Genomic DNA, 19,198 nt, shown 5'->3' with positions numbered 1-19,198 from the left:
TTTTGGCTGTGTTGGGTCTTCATTGCAGTGCACGGGCTTCTCATTGTGGTGGCTTCTCTTGTTGTGGAGCATGGGCTCTAGGCACGCGGGCTTCAGTAGCTGTGGCACATGGGCTCAGCAGTTGTGGCTTACAGGCTCTAGAGCGCAGGCTCAGTAGTTGTGGCACATGGGCTTAGTTGCTCCATGGCATGTGGGATGTTCCCGGACTAGGGCTCAAACTTGTGTCCCTGCATTGGCAGGTGGATTCTTAACCACTGTGCCACCAGGGAAGTACCCTCGCCACTATTATTCAACATAGTTTTGGAAGTCCTAGCCATGGCAATCAGAGAAGAAAAAGAAATAAAAGGAATCCAAATTGGAAAAGAAGGAATAAAACTGTCACTGTCTGCAGATGACATGATACTATACATAGAGAATCCTAAAGATGTCACCAGAAAACTACTAGAGCTAATCAATGAATTTGGTAAAGTTGCAGCATACAAAATTTTTAATGCACAGAAATCTCTTGCATTCCTATACACTAACAACGAAAGATCAGAAAGAGAAATTAAGGAAACAATCCCATTCACCATTGCAACAAAAGGAATAAAATACCTAGGAATAAACCTACCTAAGGAGACAAAAGACCTGTACTCAGAAAACTATAAGACAGCGATGAAAGAAATCAAAGATGACACAAACAGATGGAGAGATATATACCATGTTCTTGGATTGGAAGAATCAACATTGTGAAAATGACTATACTACCCAAAGCAATCTACAGATTCAATGCAATCCCTATCAAATTACCAGTGGCATTTTTTTAGAGAACTAGAACAAAAAATCTTAAAATTTGTATGGAAACACAAAAGACCCCGAATAGCCAAAGAAGTCTTGAGGGGAAAAAAACGGAGCTGGAGGAATCAGACTCTCTGACTTCAGACTATACTACAAAGTTACACAAATCAAGACAATATGGTACTGGCACAAAAACAGAAATATAGATCAATGGAACAGGATAGAAAGGCCAGAGATAAACCCACACACATATGGTCAACTAATCTATGACAAAGGAGGCAAGGATATACAATGGAGAAAAGACAGTCTCTTCAATAAGTGGTGCTGGGAAAACTGGACAGCTACATGTAAAAGAATGAAATTAGAACACTCCCTAACACCATACAGAAAACTAAACTCAAAATGGATTAGAGACCTAAATGTAAGACTGGACACTATAAAACTCTTAGAGGAAAACATAGGAAGAACACTCTTTGACATAAATCCCAGCAATATCTTTTTTGATCCACCTCCTAGAGTAATGGAAATAAAAACAAAAATAAACAAATGGGACCTAATGAAGCTTAGAAGCTTTTGCAAAGCAAACTACAAACAAGATGAGAAAACAACCCTCAGAATGGGAGGAAATATTTGCAAATGAATCAACAGACAAAGGACTAATCTCCAAAATATATAAACAGCTCATGCAGCTCAATATTAAAAAAAAAAACCCAATCCAAAAATGGGCAGAAGACCTAAATAGACATTTCTCCAAAGAAGACATACAGATGGCCAAGAAGCACGTGAAAAGCTGCTCAACATCACTAAATATTAGAGAAATGCAAATCAAAACTACAATGAGGTATCACCTCACACCAGTTAGAATGGGCATCATCAGAAAATCTACAAACAACAAGTGCTGGAGAGGGTGTGGAGAAAAGGGAACCGTCTTGCACTGTTGGTGGGAATGTAAATTGATACAGCCACTATGGAGAACAGTATGGAGGTTCCTTAACAAACTAAAAATAGGGCTTCCCTGGTGGCGCAGTGGTTGAGAGTCCACCTGCCGATGCAGGGGACACGGGTTCGTGCCCTGGTCCGGGAGGATCCCACATGCCGCGGAGTGGCTGGGCCCGTGAGCCATGACCACTGAGCCTGTGCGTCCGGAGCCTGTGCTCCGCAACGGGAGAGGCCACAGCGGTGAGAGGCCCGCGTACCGCAGGAAAAAAAAAAAGAAGAATCCCTCTCCTGTGAGTCTGTGGACATCTGCAGAGATGCTGCCTCCTGCCTGCTGCTCCCTCCACCCTTATCAGAGCCTCTGGGGAGTGTGGGTACAGCTTCTCCATGGGCTCCACTGGCGGCGTTTGGTCAAGTTCTTTAATTACTTAGGATCTCATTTCCTACTTCTATTACTCGTCCCTCCTTACTCCAGGGATATGGCTAGGATACAAGGGGTACAATTCAAAGGAAAAATGAATGTGTAGGTGATTTTGAGACAGTGCCACTTAGAAAAATCACTTTTAAGTTAAATTAACAGATAACCTGCTGCATTCACCCCGGGCCTGCCACACAGAGTGGCCTCCCTTGTTTTCTGGAAACGTCAGTTGGATTGAAGAAAATCTGGGGGCATCTCATACCACTCCTCTCCCCGCCATCAATGTTCCCCTTAAAGGCCCACTGCAGCTGCTTTGCCTCTGCTCACCAGGTCAGCAAGTGAAGTCTTGCTCCCTGAATGACCCTGGTTAATTTCTGCCTCTAGGGCCGGCGTCAGGAAGACTCCAAAAGGCAGCCTGTTAGCCTTGATCCGCTTGTGCTTGAATTAATCATGTCTTTTCCGTCTTGGCTTCCCACGAGCCTTTTTCTAGGTCAGAGGGAGAACTGAGAAACAGATCTGGAGGTGGCCTCCCCTCCTTCCCGGCTCCTGGGTTTTGCCTTATCTGTGCATTCTTGTCTATGGGAAACAATGTTTTCTGAAGCTCTTTTTAACTGAAGTTTAAACTGCAAAGGGGGTGAAAGTAAGTCTATCCTTATTTTTTTACCCTATCCTGTGACTTCTTACCAAGTTCAGGATTACAATGTAAAAAAATGCTTAGAAGCTTAAAGAGGATTCACTGGCTCACTCTCTCATACCTATGTTTGTTTGTTTTTTCCTGCGGTACGCGGGCCTCTCACCGTTGTGGCCTCTCCCGTTGCGGAGCACAGGCTCGAGACGCGCAGGCTCAGCGGCCATGGCTCACGGGCCCAGCCGCTCCGCGGCATGTGGGATCTTCCCGGACCAGGGCCCGAACCCGCGTCCCCTGCATCGGCAGGCGGACTCTCAACCACTGCGCCACCAGGGAAGCCCCCATACCTATGTTTTATTTTGGTGCTGCGTCTTCCGGGGGGGCGGGTCTCAGCGAAAGAAATGGATTCCTCATCATAGCAGAAAGCATTGAGAAGCCTGTGAGTCACGGTCTTTGGGGTATTATGACAGCTAACAGTTATCTGATTTTGTAACACCCTCTGCCCACATCCCCCCCCCCCAACCCATTCAACAGATACATTGAGTACCAAGCACTCTTCCGCTTCCTTTTTTTTTTTTTTTTTTTCCTCTTCCTTTTAACCCCTCTTTTGGGGGATGAAACAGAACATACAAAAGAGTTCATGAAACAAATTTACAGCTTAACAAAATATTATAAAATAATTATAATAGTATTAAATATTATTAAAATATTTATAAAATAAAAACCTGTGTAACCATGACCCCAAAGTTATGAATATATTATCTTCTAGAAGCTTTATTGTTTTGCTTTTAATGTTTAGATGTACAATCCAACTGGAGTTTATTTTTGCACATGGAGTGAGTTAAGGTCAAGGTTAATATTTTTCCATATGAATATGCAGTTATCTCAGCACCATTTATTGAAAAGCCTGTCCCTTCAGCCACTGCTCTATTCACTACTATAAATTTTATAGAAAAATGAACTAATCTAGAAATGCCTAAATAAAAAAATGAAAGTCCTACATCCTCATCCCTCCTACTCCTAGCCCTATTTCCTAGAGGTAATAACTAATATAAACAATTTGGGATGAAGCCATTGGTAACTTATTCCCTTTGTATACAAATCTGTGTAAATATACAGAGAATTTGCTTTTATAAAAATTGTATCAAATGCTTCATACTGACAATGGCTCATTTTACATAATACATTTGGCCATTGTTTCATATTGCTTTCTCTTATCCCTTTTAAGAGGTGCCAAGTAACTCCCATCCTGATGGATTTAACTGCCTGTGTCAATGCTCTATGAAATGTCCATTCAAAAAAACAACCAACCACTAGAATGAATTTAAAGTAAATTTGTAGAGAGAAGAGAGGAAGGAAGGAATCCATGCGCTGAATCCAGTTCAGACAGCTGATTCTTTCCAGGTGTCCAGGCCTTGGCCTTGGCAGCCTCTCCCTCCTCTTGCTGAGTCAGCTCTTCCCAGCGGAGCCTGGCTTACAGTACTCTTTGACAGCTCTATGCAGACTTTGCTCTTGTCTGTGGCCATCAGAGAAGGCAGAGCAAGAGCTCTTCAGGCACAAAGTGAAGAAACGACGTGGGCCCCGGGATAAGCCCTTTCTGTCTCCAGCATGAGAGGAATGTAGCATGATGCTTGCACCTCAGATTTCTTTCAAGAATAAAATGTTCCATATGCCCCCAAGAGGACTGGTCAATGCAGCAGCCACAAGAACTCTTCTCTGGAGGCGACTTTTAACTTATTTATTTTTCTAAAGGCAAAAAGTGCATTTTGAGGGCTCCTGTGGAGGAGGAGTGCCTCAGCAGAGCTTTTGTTTTGTTTTGTTTTTGCGGTACGCGGGGCTCTCACTGTTGTGGCCTCTCCCGTTGTGGAGCACAGGCTCCGGACGCGCAGGCTCAGCGGCCATGGCTTATGTGCCCAGCCACTCTGCGGCATGTGGGATCTTCCCAGACCAGGAATCGAACCTGTGTCCCCTGCCTTGGCAGGTGGATTCTTAACCACTGCACCAACCAGGGGAGTCCCAACGACTTCTTCTTATAATGGAGTGTCTCATTTTCAGGCACTCTACTGCATTTCTACTCATGCATCCTCTCTTCTCTTGCTCTCTGTGTCCCTTTGAAGGCCAGAGACATAGGAGGCTATACAGGAGATGGGGTGGGCGATGGTAAATGTGCTAAAAGATGGTCTGAATTAGACTCTAGAGCCAGCCCAGGAGAGCTCACCTCAGCTCGGGCTGCCCCGGTGCGAGGCTGGCCGTGCTTACCCACCCACCCTGGACAAGTGAGCACCACTCCTGCCTGGCCTAGAGGCACAGACTGGAACAGGAGGGCCATGAGAGTGCTTGGGTTTGTTTGTTTTTTTTTTGGCTAAGCCACACGGCTTGCAGGATCTTAGTTCCCTGACCAGGGATTGAACCCACGCCACCACAGTGAAAGTGCCGAGTCCCAACCACTGGACCACCAGGAAACTTCCAAGTGCTTGTTTCTCAACACTCCTTCACCAGTCCTGTTTGTTTGCACTAATACGTTTTAATTTAGTTTTCTGGAGACAGGACATAGTTCGGGTGGAAAGGTTTCCAGAAATTGTCCCCCAAAGGCAGTGTGTTTCTCTTCTGGAGAAGACTTGCTCCCTTGGCCCCTTGCCGTCCTCCACCCTAAAGGGACAGAGAATGTGTGGGTGGAGCCTCTGGTGAAACTGAGGGACACTGAGTACACCCTACTCCATCGGCAGTGGCCATGTAGTCGGTGGCAGTAGCCATGACTATAATAGTCTCATTGTGCTCAAGCTAAAGAAATTAAGGAGACAAGAGATGCGCATATTTTTAAGAAGAAGTAGAAAGCAGATATGTTGAAGTTCCCTGAGTGTGGCAGAACAGAAAATAGGATTGAAAAGGCATCAAGAGACATTGAAATCATGTATCATCATCACCATCTCAACAATAATAGCCATCATTTAGAAATGCCCACCAGGTACCTCATAGAAATTATTTAATCGTCCCAAGAACCTTAGAAGTTATGGTATACTCATTTTGCAGCTGAGGAAACAGCTTGAATCTTGTGATATAGTAGAAAGAGCACTAGTCTGGAAGTCATTTATTGACTGTATGACCTTGGGCAAGTCATTTGACCTCGCTGGGCTTCAGTTTCCAGTTGGAGCTATGTTATCTCTAAAGCCTTTCTTTAGTTCTAACATAAGTGGATTGACCTTGTAAGGCAGAGAAGCCCAGATAAATAAAACCCTTAAAACCCATCATCGCCATTATACCGTCTAAGGTAACACTTCCCCACTCAATACATATCCATTACCACTGATGTGCCAGGCTCTGTGCTCAGTCCTGGGATGCAGAGGTGGACAACTGAGGCCCTGTCTTCAGGGAGTTGACTTGTGGTGACCTTGGCTTGTTGCTTTTCAAATAGACTTTATTTTTAGAAAAGTTTTAGATTTATAAAGAAATTGAAGAGATAGTACAGACAGTTCCCATATACTTTCTCACCCAGTTCCCCCTGTTATTAACATCTTACATTAGTATGGTACATTCATTATAATCAATGAACCAATATTGATACATTATTATTAACTTAAATGTATAGTTTATTCAGAGCGCCTTAGTTTTTACCTAACGTCTTCTTCTGTTCCAGGATCTCATTTTTACATTTAGTCATCATGTTGCCTTAAGCTCCCCTTGGCTGTGACAGTTTCTCAGACTCTCTTGCTTTTTATGATCTTAACAGTTTGGGGGAGTGCCGGTCAAGTATTTTGTAGGACACCCCACTATTGGAATTTGTCTGATTTTTTTTTCGTGACTAGACTGGGGTTATGGGTTTGGGGGAGGAGGATCACAAAAATAAAGTGCCATTGTCACCACATCTATCAGAAGGACATACTCTCTCCATGATTTACGACTGTTTGATATTGACCTTGACCTGTTTGGCAGTTTCTCCACTCTAAAGTTACTCTTTTTTCCCCCTTTTTTGTGCTCTTTGGAAGAAGTTACTCTGCACAGCCCACACTTAAGGAGTGAGGAGTTATATCCCCCTTCCTGGAGGGCACAGAATCCACAAAAATTGTCTAGAATTCTTCTGCAAGAGAGATTCTCCCCATTTATTTATTCAACCATTTATTTATATCAGCATGAACTCATGGACATTTATTTTCTACTTTGGGTTAAAAATCAATAAGACTTTATTTTTTGCTCAAAAATTTCCAGACTTATCCATTGGGAGTTCTTTCAATTGGTTCCCATGGCTCTTTGACGTAGCTCCATCACAGCAGGGTTTTTCTGCTTTTTGTGTTTTGAGCACTCCTCTACTTTCTGGCACTACAAGATGCTCCAGGCTCATCTTGTACATGTTCTGCCCCAGTCCTAGAATCAGTCATTTCTCCAAGGAGCCCTGGTTCCTTTCACCGTGTAACAGAATGATATTAGAAACCATGATGAGAGCTAGGTGTATTCACTGCTAATGGACTTAAAAAATTTTTTTCCAATTATAAATACATACTCATTAGAAAAGATAATTAGAGAATGCAGAAATGCATAAAAACAAAACTCAATTTAAATATTCCCACAACCACGGAAAAGTCGACTTTTTGCTTTTTCTCTGGAATTACTTAGCCAGAGCTGGCATAACAGAACAGGGAGGGTAAAGAGAGAACTGCTTTTGTTCCACACAGAAAGTCTACAGGGTGGTGAGAGCACAAATTGCCCGGTCAGTCCTCTGTCCCAACAGCACTCCAAGTCTGGAAACTCTCCCTGGAATCTCAGAACACAAGAACTGGATGCGACCCTAGAGGTCATCTTGTCCAGCCCCTCATTGTAAAGATGGTAAGTGCTGGGAGGCAGGAGGTGGTTCTCCAGGCCATGCAGGGACCGTGGCTAACCCAAAGTCATACCACAAGGTAGTCAGAGAGCCTGCCCTGGACCAAGTGCCAGAGACCCGATTTCAAGTTAAGAACGTCTTCTGCTATGATTTAGTTCAGTGCACTAAATATTATGACTTGGAGTGGTATAAGCCAACAATTAACAGAACTTACTTTGGGGTCAGATAGATGTGGATTTCAGTTCTAGTTCCACCACACTGCTGTGTGCCCTTGGACAAAGTACTTAACTTCTCTGAGTGGTAGTCTCTCCATCTGAAATGATAACAGTAATAGTTACAACTGTATAGTATTTACTATGTTCCAGGCACTGTGGCAAACGCTTGTCATGTGTTTAACTCATTGGCTCTTTACAACAACATCATGAGGTAGGTATTATAATTATTCAGATTTTACAGTTGAGGAAACCGACCCAGAGAAAAGTAAAATAACTTATCAGAGGTCTCACAAGGGGTAAATAGCAGAGCCCTGCTTTGAAACCAGACCTATGTTCCTTACCATAACATAAGACCTCCTCTCTTTATCCTAATGATGAAGATAATGATTCTTCCTATCTCAAAGGATCATAGTGAAAAGTAAATGTGAACATCCATGTAAAATACTCAGAACAGTGCCCACCATATGGTACCTTCCAGAACATGCCAGCTGGCATTACTGTTATCACTTCTGCTGCTTTGAGCCCCAGTGAGGCAGGCTAGGACCTGGGGCCCTTCGCTGCAGTGCTTGCATCTGGACAACAAAATACAAAGAACCTATATGGTACTAAAAATAACTGTGCGCCTGCGCAGCTGGGGCAAATTCTGCACAAAAGATACAAAGAGACCAAAAAACACATGCTACTTTTGAAGAGCCAGGAGCAAAAACAGGGTACTGCACATACGCCTGCACACAACACCTTCTAATCCACCCCTCCGCCCGGCCCCTGGACACACCCCTACTCACACCCCATAAGAGGAACCAGCTGGCTCCCACTCAGAGAGCAAGCAAGCAAGGGAACCTGTTATTTCTTCTCCATCCCCCCTGCTGCAGCAGGGGCCCCAATAAAGCCTTGCCTGAATTTCTTGTCTGGCCTCTGATCAATTTCTATTGATTAAGGAGGCCAAGAACCCTGGTCGGTAACAACTCTACCCATCCTGTACTCAAATCTTGAAGGGTTGAAAGATCGTAACCGTATGAAATTCGAAGTATGTAACTGTCTGCAAGGTGTGTGTGTGGGTTTTTTTTGTCAGGTAAGGTTTTACTGTGGCCCCTGCTGCAGCAAGGAGGAGTGAGAACTAACAACAGGTTTCCTTGCTTGCTCGGGAACTGCAGGGGTGGGGAGAGCAGGTTCCTTATATGGGGCGAGGGTGGGGGTGTGTCCAGGGGTCGGACTGGAGGGGCGGCTTAGGTGTTTTGCCCACCCCTCTGGCGGTGTTGAGTGCAGGGGGCATGCTCAGTACCCTGCCTTTGCTCCCTTCACCCAGTTTTTGCTCCTGGCTCTTCAGAAATGGCAGTTGGGCTTTATTGGTCTTTTGTATCTTTTGTCCAGAATTTGCCCCACCTGGTCATGCACGCAGTTATTTTTAGTCCCGTACAGTTTCTTTGTATTTTGTTCCTGGAGGAGAGGTGTGTCCAGGTGCAAGCGCGGCAGCAAAGGGTCCCAGGTCGCAGCCTGTCTCATTCCCCCGGAGAGATTCTACACCCCTATTCTTTTTTTTTTGCGGTACGCGGGCCTCTCACTGTTGTGGCCTCTCCCGTTGCGGAGCACAGGCTCCGGACGCGCAGGCTCAGCGGCCACGGCTCACGGGCCCAGCCGCTCCGCGGCATGTGGGATCCTCCCGGACCGGGACACGAACCCGTGTCCCCTGCATCGGCAGGCGGACTCTCAACCACTGCGCCACCAGGGAAGCCCCTACACCCTTATTCTTAAGGGGGAAGGGGCCGAAGGTCTCTTCTGAAACTTCTTCCTGCTGGACAGGGGCCGCCGACTGTAGCCTACCCTAGAGGTGTAGAAGTCCCTCGCTGACTGTTCCAAGGAACTGTGGGGACCTGGGCCACTCTCTGCTGGAATGGGTTGAATACCTTGAGCCATAGTGAGCCTTACTTCAAACTGTTGGAGCCTAGAAGACACAGACTTAACCAAAAGGTTAAACAAACACGGGCCAAAATGAGAAGAACAACAACAGCCTTAAAGAGTCTAGAAAGGGAAGGAACCAGGTTAACTTTAGGAGGGCTTCTTTAACTGTTGACCAGACGGGGAGGCGATGTCACCCCTACCAAGAAGCCATTCTTTCTGGGTGTATACTTTTGTTAATCTCAGGGTTAAAGTTTAACATGTTTCTCTATTATTAGAGTGGAAGGTCGGACCTGTTGGTCCCAGGTCTCCTTGGACAAAAAAGTCTTAGTCACAGGTTTACAACAGTAGGGAAAACCACGGAGTACTAGATGAAATATAGCATCAGTCAGTATGACTGAAAAGAAAAGGGTTATAAGAAAATGAAAACCTCCTACCAGAAAGTTTTTAATACCTTGTGGGATCCAAGGGAACAAACTAGAGAACCAGTTTTTAATTTCCCTGCCCATATTCAATAGCGAGGATTGGTGGTTAATTGTCTGCTGAAGCCAGGTGGCTTGTAGAATTTTAATATACCACGAGCCATGAACACATGCACAATCATTTGTGAACTGAAGCCTTTTTTTTTTTTTTTTTTTTACGTTACGCGGGCCTCTCACTGTTGTGGCCTCTCCTGTTGCGGAGCACAGGCTCCGGACGCGCAGGCCCAGCGGCCATGGCTCACGGGCCCAGACGCTCCGGGGCATGTGGGATCCTCCCGAACCGGAGCATGAACCCGTGTCCCCTGCATCGGCAGGCAGACTCTCAACCACTGCACCACCAGGAAAGCCCGTGAAGCCAGTTTTTAACCTGAATTCTGACTGGAAACAAGGTCAAGTAATCCCACAATGCCTTTCGGCCCTCATGGTCTTTCTTAGCTCCTAAATCATGGATCCTCCCTTACACTTTTATTTCAAAATTCTCTGAGCTTCCTCTCCTCGGAAGTAACCATCTTCTGAGAAAAGACAGAAAAACTTTCAAGAGCGTGTTCTACATGTTCCCAGCCTCTTTATTTGAACATACCCTTCAGTTCCTGGCCTTAACCAGAAACCTAGCTCTTCTCTGCTGACCCTTATGAAGGAGCTGGAAGGAAAGATAATAGATGTGGTTCAAGAGTGAGATGCTGGGGCTTAAGGTTTCAGGCAGGGACCTGACAGCTGAGGATGGGGCCGTCGGAGTGGATTCTGAAATGAAGCGGGAGGTAGGCCATCAGAACTGAGATGGAGGGAGAAGCTGAAAGACTTACATGGTTCACTCCTCCCCAGCCTTCGGATCTGACTTTCCTCAGGGAACCCAAGGCTCTTCCGTTTTAGGAGTCGGTGGAACCATCTTCCTTCCTTCACAGCTCTGATCGGTTTTATAACTTGTTAATGTGGTCATATGGCTTCCTCTGGCTGGACTGTAACTTATGAGTGGAGCCTTGGTCTTTAGTCACCTCTGTGCCGGCCCCCTGCACAGGGTCTGCCGCTTTTAGAAGGCATACTGTAGAAAGCAATGAGATTTGGAATCATAAGATCTAAGCCCTTATCTAAGCCAAGCGTCAGTGAGCAAGTCACTTAAATTCTGAATCTTGTCCATAAAAATGACGGAAATCGTACCTGCTTTGCAGGATTTCGTGAGATATGTGTCAGATAATGTCGATGTGGGAAAGTGCTTCTGCTACACAGTTTGTTGCTACAACCTGGGAAAGAGTAAACCTGTCTCAGAAGCGTCCAGCCACACCCTCCGGGAGGCACCCGGAATGAGAAAAACCTCCGAACCATAGAGTTCAGTTCCTAGCTGGGCCTCCCAGCCCTCCACTTCCGCTTGATCGCCTAAAACCGCGCCTGCGCAGTTGGCCACTTCCTCTCTGGGCTTGGACCTAGGTTGCTGCGTCATGGTGAGTGGTGCTCCCGGGTGAGGCCTAGATGTGTATCTGCTTGCATCTATCCTTTTTTTTGTTTGTTTCTTTGTCTTAACCTACCTCTCTTGCTCGCCCGCTCTGTGCCGTGTCCCCGGCCTCTGTACCCTCGCCGCTCCTTTCGGATGCGGCTTGGAGCGGATGGGCGGGGGAGCTTGGCGGGGGGGCTGGCGCGTCCGGCCGGGTTAACCGGGTGCCCTCGGAGCACCGGGCCCACCGTCGGTCCTGGTTTTACCGGGATGGGGTGGAATGGGGGGAGCTACGTGACAGGCGGGGGCTGGGTGGGTGGAAGAATGGCGTATGGAGGCCCCGGGACTTGGTGGAGTGGAGGGGCGAAGTCTCCGTTTCTTGGTCCTAATATCGCTGGTTTCTCTCTTATCTCATTCTTAACAGGCGAAACGCACCAAGAAGGTCGGAATCGTGGGCAAATACGGGACCCGTTATGGTGCCTCCCTGAGGAAGATGGTGAAGAAAATTGAAATCAGCCAGCACGCCAAGTACACTTGCTCCTTCTGTGGCAAGGTAAGATGGGCGCTGGGACGGGGGGAGAGGGAGGGAAGGTTTCCTTCTGAAGTGAGCCCTCTCTTGAAGGAAGTTTATAAATGGTTTGCTGGTTCTAAGTTGTTGAGCGGTTAGAGTTGCACATACCATTGGTGACCCGTTATGAGATAAGAGTATTGTTTATAATTTCAGGTTTTGTCAAACGCTTTTCATTTAAAGAAAACTATTTGGGAGCTAAAGGGGGAAAAATTATTTGGCAGCCCCAGCCGAAACCAAACCTGCTTTGTGGGACATGTTCTGTGTTTTGTCTACTGATGTTGCTAGAGATTTTTGTTAAATATTTGTATGTTTATTGTGTGCAAAAGTACTGTTATGGCAATGCTTGCTTTGGGGGGAGGGAAGGGTCTTCCACATCCCTGGAAGTGTCACCATGGTGAATGCAAATTTTGCACCAGCGAACTTGAAATTAGAAAAAACATGAATAGCCACATAAAATACACCAGCTTTAGTTTTCTAGTGTAATTTAGACCCCTGGATGTTTATTATATAAAAGGCTCTTTTTTGGTCATAGGAAAAATTGATTGTCTTTTACAGACCAAGATGAAGAGACGAGCTGTGGGCATTTGGCACTGTGGTTCCTGCATGAAAACTGTAGCTGGTGGTGCGTGGACCTACAAGTGAGTCCATTTCTTTCTGGTATTTGGAAGCGTTGGGAGCATGTCGAAATTCCAGGTTTGTTGCTGGATGGGCTGGTTTGTTTAACAGGTCTGTTAGTTGGGCTGACTGCTGAACACTTGTGTGGCAGGCTGTTTTTATAAAAACTAAGAGGTCAGTTAGCTTATTACTGTATGTGTATGGAGGCCATCTGGGCCACCACGCCTTTGCCACTCTAAACAGTATTGGTTGGACTTTTTCAGCTTTGTGACTGACAAGGACCAGGTGATATTTATTGCTGTGATAAACCTCTGTGCTGGTTATTGATTGTGTGGACTCCTGAGTTTATCCGTTTCTGGAAACTCAGGCCACTCTTGAAGGCCGCTAACCTTGGAATTCATTGCTGACCCTGGAGGTTGACATGTTTTTCCTCTAGCTAGTGTGTGGACTTGTGCTGTCCAATACAGTAGTCACTTACATACAGTTAAGGGACTTGGCTAGTGTAGTTGAAGTTGTTGATTTTTGTTAAATTTAAATTTAAAATGGAAACAATGTAAAACGTTGGAAAATGTTGAAATGATAATGTGGATATACATAAAAGCACCTGTGGGAGTGTCTGTGAGGATGAAAGGGGAAGTGGGGAGTTGGTTGCTCTCCTGGCCGTGATGGTTAAATTAGCGTTCATCTACCACGTGGGGGTGGGGTGGGTGTATGTTTTTCAGGTGCAGTTCCTGAGTGTTGTGGCAAAACATTCTTCTGTCATTTCCACAATGTACTGTAGTCTGCTTTACTACCTTAGTCATTGTTTTCTTGATATCTCACCGTACCATCTTATAATTTATTAGTTTCTTCGGACATTCTGTCCGTTCTCTTTTAATGGGTTTAGTCCAGCCTCTTGTAGTCATTCCTTCATGTTAATTTCATGCTCCGCTGTCTGAGAAATCAGATGCATGAGATTCAGGTTCTGAAGACGTGGCTGTTAATAGATGCCATCATCGTCATTAAGATTGTAATGTAAAAATGAGGCACATTTCTCATTTGCCATTCTACATGTTAACTAGTTTTGGAACCAAATTTGTTTTTCTTTCCAGCACCACTTCTGCCGTCACAGTAAAGTCTGCCATCAGAAGACTGAAGGAATTGAAGGACCAGTAGAAGCGCCACCATTTGATACGTTGCTAGCCTATAATAAATGGGTTAATTTATGTAACAAAATTACTTTGGTTTGTTGTTAATTCTATTAGTTAGATGTTCTTATTTGCATTGCATTAACTTTCTAAAAAAGGACTTGGATACTAAAATTCTTTTAATTTTTGTTGGAAGAACATGCTCAGATGGGTTGTCATAATCCAGTTTTTTTTTCAATAGTGCAATGGTACATGACATAAAAATATGAGCCTAAGTCTGTTCTTGCCAGTTAGATTTCTTTGAGATACATTGGTTCAAAAAATGCAAACTTTTAAAATCACAGTTATATAGATTTTAATATTTTGAAGGTAGGATGACATACACTGCCTATTAACTTGGTGTTTTGTCTGACCACACATTGACCTTGTAGAAATGTTTGACACAGGCCTGCAGGAATGGGATTTTGGATCCACATAGGGAGGTGAATAAGCATTAGGTGGCTGCGGTTAAGAAGCACCAACTCAGCCAAACTGCCTAGGTAGTTGTATGGTGTATGTTAAGTTTCTTAACTTCTCTGCTTAGTTTCCCACGTAATGCCTGGTAGTAGAATGGAGTATGTGATGGGAGCTGGGATTACTAATTTGGAGTCTTATTTGGAGGTTTTTGTGTTACTTTGCTTGGGAATTTGGGTGTGATTCTGTAGGCAGTAGAGAATTACTAGAATTTTAAAAGTGGTAAGGTGACGTTTAACATTTGTTGAGCCTGGGTATTCTAAGCATAGAGTATTATTTAATACCACAACAACTTAATGAAGTGTAGATAATCTCATTTACACATGACAAAGTTATATAACTTGTAAATGATGAAGCTGGGATTTCAACCCATGCATTCTTGGCTCCAGAGCTGATATGCCTAGACATAGTTGTTTTTTTTATGATAGTTTAAGAGGAGTGGGTGGGGGGCATAGAGACCAATTAGAAGGCTGTTGAAGTAGTAAGTTGTTTTTTTTTCTCTCGGCACATGGTCTCTCACTGTCGTGGCCTCTCCCGTTGCAGAGCACAGGTTCCGGACACACAGGCTCAGCGGCCATGGCTCACGGGCCTAGCTGCTCCGCAGCATGTGGGATCTTCCCGGACTGGGGCACAAGCCCGTTTTCCCCTGCATCGGCAGGCGGACTCTAAACCACTGCGCCACCAGGGAAGCCCAGTAAATATTTTTGTGGCTAAAAAAATAGTGACTTTTCAGGCTTGCCTGGTGGCACAGTGGTTAAGAATCTGCCTGCCAATGCAGGGGACACGGGTTCGAGCCCTTGTCTGGGAAGATCCTACATGCCATGGAGCAAGTAAGCCCCTGTGCCACAACTACTGAGCCTTCGTGCCTAGAGCCCATGCTCTGCAACAAGAGAAGCCACTGCAATGAGAAGCCCATGCACCGCAGTGAAGAGTAGCCCCTGCTAGTTGCAACTAGGGAGAGCCCACACACAGCAACGAAGACTCAGCACAGCCAAAAATAAATAAATTCGTAAGAAAAAAATAGTGACTTTTCCAAGACTACAGGAGGTAGCTGGTAGGGGGAGGGCTGGAAATTACGTTTCTGACCCCTAATCCGTGCTTTCTCACCGTACTAGGCTGCCTTCTATTTTATGGGCTCAAGAGTGTGTGCCTTCCTAATCTGCTTCCCCGCCCTCTGGCTTGGTTTTACAGTGGTTTTCTGAACCTTTGTTTTTCTAAGCTGTTTAATTGACTTTGCATCAGGGTAAAAAGTAATGCCTGTGTTCCTCACTAGACTCTAAGCTTACCGGCCATCTCATTGTATTCTAAATATTTCCTAAGGATGTTACGGAAAACCCGAATGAACTTTTGGGCCAACCCAATGCTATTTGTGTGTATACAGGTCACCAGAAAGCCCAAACAGGAACACATCTAATTGCAAGTTTTGTTTTGGGTGTGTAGGTGAGGGCTGGGGATACTTGAGCTTTGTTTCAAAGGATAATTAGCGAGAGATGAGGACTAGAGGCCGAATTTTGGGACCAAAAATGGGCTAAGAAGGAATTGTGGGAGGACTCGGTTAAGATTGGAAATAACATCAGCAGTTTGGGAGTAGAACCAGAGCCAAGCAATCTGTACAGAGTTTTAAAAATTTCACTGTTAACGGTCTTCCTGTGGAAAACCAAAAGCCATTTTCTTGTTGATAGCACTTTGGGCCAGAATTCAACAACGGGGAAGGGAAACTTTAAGTATATGTTTTGGGATACGTGAGTCAAAATGAGTCAGGGGTCAAGTTACTGCCATGCCACAGTCAGCTCTGTAAGCCAGGACCCTTGAGAAGGAGTATCGAGGAGTGTGGGAGGTATGGCTGACACCAAAGAACTTCAGGTATATTTGTGGGTTCGGCCAGTGAAGAAGGGGGTTAATTAAAGATAGAGACCGTTCATTAAACCAGTGTGCATTGACCACTCCCTGAAATAAGGGCAAGATATGATCACTACTCTTTTAAGTTTGCTAGCAGGGGTGAAACAGCTTGGCTCATAAAACATTTACAAACTCCTGGTTTATGTGATAAAAGTGTTGTAAAGTAATTATATAAGGCAGTTTCAATCAAAATGCTAATTTTTTTTACCTGAAATCTGCAAAGTGTTCCCAAAATTTAATTTGGAAACAAAATTAGGACAAGAACAAGAAAATGTAGAATAGTGGTTAAAAACATGGATTCTAGAGTCAGAAGTAGGAGTTTAAATTTCTTACTAGCTAGTGACCTTGGACAAGTTTATTCTGTTTCTTCAATTTCCTCATTTGTAGAAAGGATATACTAGTTTCCCCCTCAAACAACAAATTAGGTAAAATTGGCTTTAGAACACTCAGTAACTGGATCTTGGAGAGGGAAAGAGTGCTAAGTTTGGAGATAGTGGTGCTGTATTTCAGTAGAAAGGAGGTGGAATCAGGAGGGAAACTGCCTGTGACAAAAGGATGAGTTACGATGTTGGGGAAGGAGGAAGAGATGCGAGGTTTGGGCTGAGAAGCTTTTATAAAGTACATTTTTGATCCCAGGGAAAAGAGCTAAAGCCAGATTTTTTGATACAGGAAGCTAATATGCCGTGTGTGTGTGTGTACGACCATATGACATACCCATAACCCATAATCCGGAGTACTCTACAGCTAAAATTCTTTGGGCTTTTGTGCTGTTCCTTGTAAGGAGAAGGTTTGTTTTACTCTGCTGCATCCCATCTGCTTGTGGTTTTATCTGTGAAGTTGTCATGTGGATCTGTCAAGGGTTACATTCTAGGATATTTTTGCTAAGGATCAAGAAATAATAACTTTTCCAGGTGTTTCACCTAGTATTCTAATTGTAGATTAGTCTTTCTTTAGCTTACTCCAGGCTGTGGAGGAAAGTAAGTTATGGTTTGGCTGCTTTTTGCACATGAATCATAAAAGAATTTCCCCAAGCACTATTGAAAAGGGATGGACAAATGATAGAGTAAATGGAACCAATCATATATATTTTTTTTTTGACCGTGCCTTGTGGCATGCAGGATCTTAGCTCCCCAACCAGGGATGGAACCTGGGCACTTGGCAGTGAGAGCAAAGCGCCCTAACCACTGGACTGCCAGGGAATTCCTCCAATCATTTCTTTTTAGAGAATTTGAATCAAATGACCCAGATACACTAAGGTAAAGCACTAAGCTTTGGAAAACGTTCATGGACTCCTGCCAAGATCACAGAGCTGCCCCAATTCCTACCTGTTTCAGTTAGTTTTTTGGTTGCATGTAGGAGACTGACTCAGGCTAACTAAAGCAGAAGAGATATTTATTGGAGCATAATTGAGTGCTTCACAGGCTAGAAGAAAAAGACTAGGTTTGTAAGATGAAGAAACCAGGGCATCTTCACAGTTATCAATGGAGGAGCTGAGAGACAGTCCCCTTTATTTCTTTTTTTAATAAATGTATTTATGGCTGCATTGGGTCTTCGTTGCGCTGGCTTTCTTTAGTTGCATTGAGCGGTGGCTACTCTTCGTTGCAGTGCGCAGGCTTCTCATTGCGGTGGCTTCTCGTTGCAGAGCACGGGCTCTAGGCGCACAGGCTCCAGTGGTTGTGGCTCGCGGGCTCTAGAGCGCAGGCTCAGTAGTTGTGGCGCACGGGCTTTGTTGCTCTGCGGCATGTGGGATCTTCCCAGACCAGGGCTCGAACCCGTGTCCTCTGCATTGGCAGGCGGATTCTCAACCACTGCGCCACCAGGGAAGCCCCCTTTATTTCTTTTGGGCATTATTTTGGAGTCAAAAACCTGAAGAGAGGGTCCAATTGGCTTAGTTGAGGTTACATTTCTGTCCCTTGGAACCTTAGTCAACCGTCTCATCAGAACTACACATGACAAATCTCCAAGAGGAAATCAGTTTGGCTATAATTTTAGAAGGGCAAGTATCCATAACATAAAACTTACTACTGGAATTGTATTCTAAACTTACAAACCGTCTAGTTTAAAAGTAACACTTCTTGCATTTTGTCCTTCAAACCACCTTGCAAATTGCAACTCACTGAAGAACATTACAACTAGGCTACAAGTATACACTGTAAATTGTGCCTCAGTTCTTCCGCATGGAAACCTGAGGCCATTGACTATGATCAAAACAGGAGCTTACGGAAGTCAGATGCTATCTTGGATTGAGTCATCAGTGGGCAGTGTGGAATGCTGCCTCCCATCCTGGGGTTTTTACCCCACTCCCAGAATGTAGAATGGGACTAGATAATACTTAGTAGCTGGTGAATTAACTTTCATTCATCCCTTGGCCAACGGAGGGAAGGCTCTTAGTTTTGGAAAAGTCAAGCACAAACCTAGAATTGTACTCCTCTCCCTCCTCCCCTCCCCCTGCACCTAAAACATATACCAAGATAGTAAACCAAAAGGAATCCCTGGGGAATCAGATTAATGGTACGACTGAACAACTGAAATTGTCATGAGCAATGGTCTTGGTCATAACCAATCTTGGTGTGATTCCAAATGTAGTTCTATATTGGAGGAAAGCAACACCTCTGGCCCTGGCATGCCATTAACCTAACAAATGTTTCCACTCATCCCTATGTGCAAAGCAATCAAAATTAGTTTGCCTTCACGTTACAGGGACAGCAGTATACTTTCATTGTTTTACTTCAGGGCCAGCAACTCACGTATTCTCTGTCATAATTCTGATGGATCTTGATCATGTCTCACAGAATATCAGTGATCCATTACACTGATGAAATAACTGGACCAAGCGAGATCAGGAAGTATTGTGAACCTTACGTGCCTTCGACATGCATACG

The 19,198-nt window shown here is 44.6% G+C and overlaps 1 protein-coding gene across 2 annotated transcripts; it reads left to right on the top strand.

Annotated features, from left to right (window-relative positions):
* The first annotated feature begins 11,495 nt into the window (after nucleotides 1–11,495).
* On the top strand, nucleotides 11,496–13,992 carry RPL37A (ribosomal protein L37a). Of its 2 annotated transcripts, none has more exons than XM_022567637.3 (4): nucleotides 11,496–11,601; nucleotides 12,016–12,144; nucleotides 12,718–12,800; nucleotides 13,869–13,992. In XM_022567637.3, exons 1-4 carry the CDS (start codon nucleotides 11,599–11,601, stop codon nucleotides 13,930–13,932), a joined length of 279 nt encoding a protein of 92 aa, XP_022423345.1. In that variant the 5' UTR covers nucleotides 11,496–11,598; the 3' UTR covers nucleotides 13,933–13,992. The 2 variants fall into 2 exon arrangements, with proteins under 2 accessions (XP_022423345.1, XP_022423344.2); XM_022567636.3 differs by lacking the exon at nucleotides 11,496–11,601 and adding an exon at nucleotides 11,733–11,840.
* Nucleotides 13,993–19,198: the final 5,206 nt, after the last annotated feature.

Source organism: Delphinapterus leucas, chromosome 8, assembly GCF_059928025.1.
Source record: "Delphinapterus leucas isolate spDelLeu-1000000601 "Yukka" chromosome 8, BTC_Dleu_Yukka2, whole genome shotgun sequence".
NCBI lineage: Eukaryota > Metazoa > Chordata > Mammalia > Artiodactyla > Monodontidae > Delphinapterus > Delphinapterus leucas.
This window is presented reverse-complemented; position numbering and strand designations above follow the sequence as displayed.